The sequence below is a fragment of the Babylonia areolata genome, chromosome 20 (assembly GCF_041734735.1).
Source record: "Babylonia areolata isolate BAREFJ2019XMU chromosome 20, ASM4173473v1, whole genome shotgun sequence".
NCBI classification, from domain to species: domain Eukaryota; kingdom Metazoa; phylum Mollusca; class Gastropoda; order Neogastropoda; family Buccinidae; genus Babylonia; species Babylonia areolata.
Genome location: NC_134895.1, coordinates 1,846,076 through 1,856,075, shown reverse-complemented (window position 1 = coordinate 1,856,075; position 10,000 = coordinate 1,846,076). Strand labels below are relative to the sequence as shown.

The window sequence follows — 10,000 nt, the reverse complement described above, 5'->3', positions numbered from 1 at the left end:
TGATCAAGCTCTTAAGCGCTTGACAAATATGGAGTTATTTTTAGCACAGCAGGCTGCCTTACCTGGACAGACAGCTGACTGCCATCGGGTGCTCATCATTCGTTTCCTGTGTCTTTCAATCGGGTTTCATGCACACATACACTCTCATACAGACATTTAATATTTTATATGTATGACCGGATTTTTGTTGTTGTTGTTGTTGTTGCTGCTGTTTTTTTGTTGCTATATATTTCACCGCCATGTAGGCAGCCATACTCAATTTTCTGGGGGTGCATGCTGCGTACGTTCTTGTTTCCATAATCTGCCGAACTCTGACATCAGTGGATTACATAATTATCTTAGACATTATATATATATATATATATATATATATATATATATATATATATATATATATATATATATATATATGTGGTGTGTCCATCGAGATCGATGATGACCATCGTTGTCATCCAGATGGGGGATGGGGGATTGGGGGAGGGTGGTGGTGGGGTGGGGGGAAGAATGCTCATGAATCTATCTGTGAGTGCGCAGATGGCTGAATAGTCCAATCTGCGCACGAAATGTCCGCTGACAGTTGGGGCAGACAAAGACAGGCATATCATTGTCAGGGAGCTTGTTTGCCCGTGACTTTCTGGCCTGCCTCTTCTGAACAGCTGCAGCAGTCCTGTTGGCCTCGCACAACCTGGCGCCTTTGTGCACAGCAGCGCGCCATTTGTCACGGTCCACTGCAGATTCCTCCCAGGAGTCAGGGTTGATATCAAACGCTTTCAGAGAGACTTTCAGAGTATCTCTGAAGCGCTTCTTCTGACCTCCGTGTGATCTCTTCCCTTGTTGCAGCTCGCCATAGAAGAGCCTTTTGGGCAGCCGATGGTCTGGCATGCGCGCCACGTGTCCAGCCCAGCGAAGCTGGGACTGCATCAGGATGGTGAAGATGCTGGGAAGGGTGGCTTTTGCGAGCACCTCTGTGTCAGGGGTCTTGTCTTGCCACTTGATGTTCAGTAGCTTCCTGAGGCATGTTGTGTGGAAATGGTTCAGCTTCTTGGCATGTCGTTGGTACACTGTCCAAGTTTCGCAGGCGTACAGTAGTGTGGGGAGAACTACTGCTCTGTAGACCTTTAGCTTGGTCTCAAGACTAATGCCTCTTCTGTTCCAGACATTTGCATTGAGTCTACCAAAAGCTGCGCTTGCTCTTGCAATCCTGACGTTCACTTCATCGTCGATTGTCACATTTCGTGACAGTGTGCTGCCAAGGTATGTGAACCGCTCCACCGCACTGAGTCTCTGACCGTTGTCTGTGATGTTGGGCTCAACGTAGGGTTTCCCTGGGGCTGGCTGATGGAGAACTTCAGTTTTCCTCGTGCTGATGGTAAGGCCGAAGTTCCTGCTGGCAGTGGCAAACTTGTCGACGCTGAGTTGCATGTCAGCTTCAGATCCAGCGTTGAGGGCACAATCATCAGCAAACAAAAAGTCTCTGATGATGTCTGTCATGACCTTCGTTTTTGCTTGAAGCCTTCTGAGGTTAAACAGCTTGCCATCTGTTCGGTACTTTAGGCCGATTCCAACATCGCCATCTCTGAAGGCATCAGTAAGCATTGCAGAGAACATGAGGCTGAACAGCGCTGGAGCCAGGACGCAGCCTTGCTTGACACCATTTGACACCTGCCACACGCAGTTGGCCCCCGGGGTGTGTATATACTGAGAAAGCAAAAAGCAGACGACTGAAATAAAACAAGAACGAAAACTAATCCACATTTATGTAGCACGTACGTGTAGTCGAAAATAATCCAAGGAGATGTGGTACTTGATACAAGGTCATAGCAGATAAAGAAGACCAAAACGGAGAATGATCTTGGCCGTGACTGAAAGTGTACACCATCCCCCCCCCCCCTCCCCGCGCGCTTTAATTCTGTTGCTGACTTCATCCATGCTACAACGTCTGAGATAAGATCACCAGTTCAGGCTGATCCGAACACGCTTTGTTTATCTTCAGTTAATTTAACATTAAAAACGTGAACGTAAGGGCAGGCTATGATTAACACTAATTAGCGTAACAAGTAATATAAGCCACCAGCCTTATCTGGCTATGCCTGTTAATCTCTTCCCCCCCCCCCCCCCCCCCCCCCCCCTGCCAAACTCCTGTTTCTTTACAAAGCGATTAACACAATGGCTAAAACTCTGTTTTTGACCATGTGACCATGAACTATTCCTGTACGTGTAATGTGCCCAGCAGCTTCTCACAATATGTTCTTTTTTTTCCTCTTTCTCGGGATTTTGAACACAGAAATGTGCATGAATATCTATATTCATATATGGTTGATAAATGTTATGTGTCGTGACACCGCATCACCACGCCAGCTAAAGATAACATTTCTAAAGGAACTGATAATGATTGGTTGATTTTTTTTGATTTTTTTTTTTTTTGGTTTCGTTTTATTTACTCATCAGTTCATCTCTTTCTTTCTTTCTATATTCATTTCTTTGTTCAATCATTCATTTGTTTTTTCATTTACCTATCTATTTATTTATTTAGTCATTTATTTGTTTATTTATCAATCAATTGATTGATATTACTGAACTGGACTTTTGTCTTGAAAGCACTCATTGTTACGGGCGATATCAGATTGTGACCGAATCTGTGTGTGTGTGTGTGTGTGTGTGTGTGTGTGTGTGTGGGTGTATGCGTACGCGTGCGTACGTGTGTGTATGTGTGTTTGTGTGTGTGTGTGTGTGTGTCTATGCGTACGCGTGCGTACGTGTGTGTATGTGTGTGTGTGTGTGCGTGTGTGTGTGTGTGTGTGTGTGTGTGTGTGTGTGTGTGTGTGTGTACAGATACAGCAGACCCTGCAGCAGCACCACCCCGAGGTGGATGTGAGCCACGTGACCACAGACGTCCTCCTCGACGGTTCTACCCTCTCCAGGCGCCTCCAGGCCCGCGCCCAGGGGAGACCAATCTGCCTGATCATGGACGAGGTCCAAGGGGAGGTAATACCTCACATCACTAACCTCTGCCACCAGATCCCAGACTGCAGATTCTGGGCGGCAGGGGCAGGGGCAGGAGCCGCCAGGGCGTCGATGTCAACGTGCCCTGGACGAGAGTTCGTCGTCAAGGAGATGCTGACGCCGCTGCGATGTCCCCCGGCGGTGCAGACCCTCCTGAAGAGGACGGACTGGAGCCTGAGGGCCTCTGGACACTGGCCACAGTCGGGGCCCCTGTGCAGCTATGTGACGGGGAGCACGGAGGTCAGCCAGTACCCCCTGCCGACCTCCGGGGTCCCTGTCCAGTTTCTCTCCCACAGGGGTCACGGGCAAGGTTCTGTCATGGACTGCCCACTCTGCGCGGAGGCTCTGGTGGCTTACCTGAAGGAGATGGCCATAGGTGGGGCTGGGAAGTTTCGGGGTTTTCTGGTAGTTTTTTCTTTTTTTTGTTGTTGTTGTTTGTTTGTTTTCACGTGTCTGTTTTGAAGTGATTCTAACTGGATGTATGTAAAGGGGGTGGTCATATATAAAAGAGAAGAAAAAGGTGTATTATTGTGTGTTTGTGTGTGAGTGTGTGTGTGTGAGAGAGAGAGAGAGAGAGTAGAATAGAATAGTATACAGGAATAGAATAGAATACAATAGAAAAGTATGGAGAAGTAGAATAGATTAGAACAGATTTTAAAGTCATGAAGCCTTTAGATTTATAAGTTGCAAAAACACAGGTAAACAAAGAAATAAATAATAATTGACTTCATACATTGGTACAGCATTCATAAACAAAGGATCCTAATCTTGTTTGTTGATAAGTGTGTGTGTGTGTGTGTGTGTGTGTGTGTGTGTGTGTGTGTGTGTGTGTGTGTGTGTGTGTGTGTGTGCAGGGAAGGACATCGAGGCAGGGGAGGTGATGATCCTGACAGCAGACAAACACGTCCTTCAGCACGGTTCCTTCCCCCTCTCCGACTTTGTGCAGGGTCTCCTGGAGAGTGGCCTGCAGGTGGACATCATTAGAGACGACACAGGCAGTCAGGAGAGGCTGGCCTTTCCGGACAACAAGGTACTAGTAGTTTCCTTTTTTTTCTTTTTTTTCTTCTTTTTCTTCTTCTTTTTTTTTTGTTGTCGTTTATAATATTTACTTAGATAATGTTCATAGATAGATAAAGCGCATAGAGCTTCAAGAGTATGTGCTATAGCAAAACATCTTGATAACACACACACACACACACACACACACACACACACACACACACACACACACACACACACACACACACACACACACACACACTTCATATATATATGTATAAAGAAAAAATACTCATGTCATACATGCGCTCGTAAACTGAAGAGCAACCAGGAACTAATAACTTATAGTTTACTCGAGTGTATGATAAATCATTATCAGTTATTTTGGGTTTTTTTATATCTGACAGCTGTCGATTTGTTTTTTGGTTTTGTTTTTTACACAAACGCAGCTATGTTAGAATGAAGTGTTTTCGAATTTGTACATGACAGTGACTGACGCTCACACACACACACACACACACACACACACACACACACACACTACTGAACACTTGGTTATAACATAGATTCACTCTGTTCACACAAGTGAGTCAAAAACTCTATTCACAAAACATTCTTGATCACTCCTACTTTCATCAGATAACCCTGACAAGCTACGATTTCGTCGGCGGCTTGGAGCGGAAGGTGGTAGTCTTCCTGCCAGGAGGCACCCCACTGGACAACCTGCCTTCTGCTGACCACCTGCCCTACACTGACCACCAGCAACCCAGCGGTCACCACGATTCCCTGGGAGGAGGACCTGTGGGAGGAACAGACAACACGGAAACAGGGCTGTTGTGGTGTGACAGTGGTGGTGAGGAGAACAATTTAACCGCTCCCCAGAACGGGAAGCTTCCCTGCGAAATCAACGGAGACGAAGTTTCTTGCGAGAACAGACAGGAAGATATCCCTGAGAACAGACAGGAAGACGTCCAAGGAGAGAACAGACAGGAAGACGTCCAAGGAGAGAACAGACAGGAAGAGAACAGACAGGAAGACGTCCAAGGAGAGAACAGACAGGAAGACGTCCAAGGAGAGAACAGACAGGAAGAGAACAGACAGGAAGCCATCTATGAGAACACTCAGGAAGACATCCCTGATAACAGACAGGAAGAGAACAGACAGGAAGACATCCCTGAGAACAGACAGGAAGAGAACAGACAGGAAGAGAACAGACAGGAAGAGAACAGACAGGAAGAGAACAGACAAGAGGACATCCCTGAGAACAGAGAGGAAGACGTCGTTGAGAACAGACAGGAAGACGTCCAAGGAGAGAACAGACAGGAAGCCATCCATGATAACAGACAGGAAGACATCCATGAGAACAGACAGGAAGAGAACAGACATGAAGAGAGCAGACCAGAAAACATTTCTGAGAACAGACAGGAAGCCATCCATGATAACAGACAGGAAGAGAACAGAGAGGAAGACATCCCTGAGAACAGACAGGAAGAGAACAGACAGGAAGACATCCCTGAGAACAGACAGGAAGAGAACAGACAGGAAGACATCCCTGAGAACAGACAGGAAGACATCCCTGAGAACAGACAGGAAGAGAACAGACAGGAAGACATCCCTGAGAACAGACAGGAAGACATCCCTGAGAACAGACAGGAAGAGAACAGACAGGAAGACATCCCTGAGAACAGACAGGAAGACATCCCTGAGAACAGACAGGAAGAGAACAGGCCGGAAGACATCGCTCATAAAAGAGAGGAAGCCACTCAAACAGACAAAGAGGAAGATCATCGGAAAAGCAGATACGTCCACAAGTTTCACAACTCAACAGTAACACGTCACTGCATGAAAGAAAACACACCAACATGGAAAAGGTCTGGGATCAGCCGATCTCAATCATACTCCCCAGTCAGTCGACGCCATGAATATTTCGTGAACAGACAGCCAGAGACTTCCGACGGAGAAGAGAGTGACCCAGACTTAGATCTGAAAATCGAAAACGGCAGCTCAGGCTACGCATCTGACGAAGATGAATCAAGCGCATCAGAAGAACTGGGAGGTTCCACCGGAGATCTCAGGAGAGACTCACTTGAATCAGACCCCAGGACAGGTTCTCCGTCTACTGCTGACACGCTACCGAAGAATCTGGACGCAGTTGACGACTCTGACGGAGCCGACTGCTCTGGAACCAGTGGTTCCTTACCAGCAGAACCTTCCGGCTTGAATGACGTTTCCCTGACTTTGTCGGAGGAAGAAACGAGAGGAGAAAATGGTGAGGTGGTCTGTGATCGGCGAGGCCAAGATGACGCACAGGCATCAGACCCAGCAGGCGAAGCGCTTCTTAGCACTGCAGCAGCTGGCCACAGCGTGTCCGGGCTCCACAGGGATATTCTACCGCATGACGTCACGCACTTACCGACTGACGACAGCATGCCCGAGGACGACAGGAATGACGCCGCTCACCTACCGACCGGCGACAGTGTCTCTGAGGACGACCGGGATGACGTCACACTCAAACTGACTGACGTCAGCGGGACCGGAGACGAGGACAGAAGTATTATCACACGCTCACACGCAACTGACGTCAACAGCGTGTCTGAGGACGACAACAACTACAACAACGACAACGACGTCGAGAATCCACCAACTAACGATACGCAGCATCTGGAACACAGAGCTGCGACTTGCGGGGAAGGCAACAGCAACAGCAGCAGCATGAGCAGCAGCATGAGCAGCAGCATGAGCAGCAGCAGCAGCAACAACAACAGCAGCGAGCAGCAGGCAGTGGAGGTCCAAAGTCAGAGTTCCAGGCTGCAGGCTGCCGTTCAGAGTCTGAGCCCCAGCAACAGAGAGAGGCTGTGGCTGTCCGTGTCCCGCTCACTGGGGCATGCCGTGGTCTTTCATTTCTGAAGGAGGAATATGAGCGACATTTTTTTTTTTTTTTTTTTTTTTTAATCATTTTATTAGTATTACTATTATTATTACTACTACCTTTTTCTATATTATAATTATTATTCATTTATTTATTTATTTATGTAAGCTTATCTATTATTTATTCCCCCGTTTTTTGTTTTGTTTTTTTGTTTTTGTTTTTTTTGTTGTTGTTGTTGTTGTTTTTGTTTGTTTGTTGTTTTTTTTGTTGTTTTTTTGTTGTTGTTTTCTCAAGGCCTGACTAAGCGCGTTGGGTTTCGCTGCTGGTCAGGCATCTGCTTGGCAGATGTGGTGTAGCGTATATGGTTTGTCCGAACGCAGTGACGCCTCCTTGAGCAACTGAAACTGAAACTGAAGGAGCCTGGCTGGCTGGCTGGCTGGCTGGTTGGTTGATTGGCTGGTTGGCTGACTGACTGGCTGATTGGCTAACTGGCTGGTTGATTGGCTGACTGACTGGCTGGCTGACTGACTGGCTGATTGGCTGGTTGGCTGACTGACTGGCTAATTGGCTGGCTGGCTGGCTGATTGACTGATCAGCTGACTGGCTGGCTGGCTGGTTGATTGGCTGATTGGCTGACTGGCTAGCTGGGGTTTCTGTCTGACAGCACATTATAAGATTATGTTGTGGCGTGGTGTGTTTTGGCTTGTTTGGCGGGTGGTGTGTTGTGTTGTGTTGTGTTGTGGTTTGGTGTGTTGTGCTGTGGTGTGCTATGGTGTGGTGTGGCAGTGTGGTGTGGTGTGGTGTATAATTATATGTATATATGTATGTATGTATTGATTTAGACATGTGTGATAAATGTATGGGGTTTTAGTTCACTTTTTTCCCTTCTCATCCCTGGTGTTGAGCCTCATGTTTCGTAACATGTTATATGTGCATATTTATATGTGTATGTGTATCATGCAATATATGTTTCTTATGTAAATGTGAATGTCTTGCATAGTCTGGCGTATCAAGAAAATGATTTCATGTTTTATGCAGCAGTGTAACGGATTTGTTGTCACTTTATTTACCACATCTGAGCAGTTTGAATTATGGCTGATGTTTATTCAGTAAGAAGATACCATAACTGGATTTGTAAACACTTTTCGCTGGAGACGAACTCACTGTTAATGGTAAGAATGGTCATGTATTGAAGATAGCGTTCGTTGTTTGGATTTGTTTTTCGTTGTTGTTGTTGTTATTGTTGTGTGTGTGGTCTGTGTGTTGTTGTTTATTTGATACTCGGATCCTGTGTATGAATTATGAGCATGAGTAATAATCTAATATTCATTATTGTGAAGTTTAGAATTGAAATATCTTAACTAGTTGTCCATCAATATCGACACTGACAATATGATGATATAAACCTTCTTTGTACTTTATATAAAGGTGCCAAAATTCACTTTTTACTATGTTGTCATGTCTGGCGCCTCGATGTCGTGTCAGACATCAGCTAATTACAGTTTGTTGTATATTAAAATTATAGCTGTAGAATTCGTTTTCAAACATTCGGCAGTTCATAAGTGCAAAATGCAATTGAGTTATTACATGCTTGCTTAATTAAGAATTAGAAACGCTAAATGCAGCTGCTAATTGTTTGGTTGTTGTTTTTTTAATATACATCAGAAATTCTTACTTTCACCACTATTTTACCAGGGCTCATGACACAGACACATGTATCTCTTTTTGTGCTTTTGGTATCAAAGGGTTTGACTGAAAAATTGGTTGATTGATTAAACCATTTTGATTTGGGTTTGTGAGTCTGAGTCTGAGTCTGAGTCTCTCTCTCTCTCTCTCTCTCTCTCTCTCTCTCTCTAACTCACTCTTTCTTTCTCCAGTATGTCCTTACACTTACTGTTGATCATCCTGCTAAAGGTTGGTTTACTTGCATGTGAGTGAGTGCTACCAAATGTATACTGATCGGTGACCTTACATAAAAACATAAAAAAAGGTTTTGTACTCTCTCTCTCTCTCTCTCTCTCTCTCTCTCTCTCTCTCTCTCTCTCTCTCTCTCTCTCGACTTCTACGAAAAGCGTTACCGCTGATTTAGAATGACCTTTGGTTAATTTGTGTGTTTGTTCTACGTGGAGACTTCTACTAAGATCCGACTGTGTTGAAATCTTGACATTCATGACTGTGCGGACTCGTGCTGGGGATTTGTGTTTATGTCATCGACAGACTTCCTTCGTTCTCTACATGTTGTTTCGCAGAAATGTACTTATGATTGGGGAATGTAGGGACTTTTGTTGGGACTTTAAACTGCAATTCTGTGGTGCTGTGCTCTCTGTAACAGTGACCATGATCAGTACACGTTAAGATAACAGAGTCAGGCCCACAAGAAATTCTGAGGGTAGTATTCAGTGTGCACATACATATTATTGTACTTAGGTGTAGAGCTTGTGGAGAGGGAGGGGATTGAGTGAGTAAAGGAGACACAGAGAGAGTGAGAAGGTGTGTGGGTGTACGTATACCGTGCTTTTCTTTCAGGTAATATGATTTTGTGTGAAGCCATCATGTATGTGTAATATATGTTGCATGGTCTTGTAAGTGTTTGAACATGTCATTGTGAAGAAGACAGATTAAAAATGTGAGAAACAAAATGAAAAAAAGAAAGGAAAGACAACGGAAAGGAGAAAAATGATGATGGAAGGAACACACACACACACACACACACACACACACACACACACACACACACACACACACACACACACACATTTTTTTAAGACAAAAAAAAAGATAAAAAAGAAAGAACCTTCCAGGGATGCTGAAACTATCCTGCTCATTTGCAGAACTTTTACGCATCCACTGATTTCTCAACAACAAAAAAACCCAAACAAACAAACAAACTAGTGACCAGCTGGACACGGATGGACGGGTCATCGTGAAATGACATAATGTATCATACTTCAAACTACATGACTATTGTAAATAAATCCGATGCTTCAAAATGTCCAATAAATATTGTCTTTACGACATGAAATGTGTTGTGTGGTACGATACAGGAGTGGAAGGGCTGTGTATGAACATGGTCTGCTGTGAATAACAAGTTTAACTATTGAAGTTCATTTTCATATTGAATGCTCTGTA

At 44.9% G+C, this 10,000-nt stretch overlaps 1 protein-coding gene across 5 annotated transcripts in view; it reads left to right on the top strand.

Annotated features, from left to right (window-relative positions):
• The window catches only part of LOC143294831 (uncharacterized), a 25,678-nt gene extending 16,051 nt beyond the window's left edge, over positions 1-9,627 (top strand). For 2 of the 5 annotated variants that reach the window (XM_076606334.1, XM_076606333.1), the window contains exons 7-9: positions 2,833-3,379; positions 3,858-4,033; positions 4,642-9,627. In XM_076606334.1, the coding sequence (XP_076462449.1) occupies positions 2,833-3,379; positions 3,858-4,033; positions 4,642-6,909 (2,991 nt within the window). In that variant the 3' untranslated portion in view covers positions 6,910-9,627. The remainder of the gene's footprint in view (positions 1-2,832; positions 3,380-3,857; positions 4,034-4,641) is intronic. The other 3 variants (XM_076606337.1, XM_076606335.1, XM_076606336.1) reach the window with 3 other exon arrangements.
• The last annotated feature ends 373 nt before the right edge of the window (positions 9,628-10,000 follow it).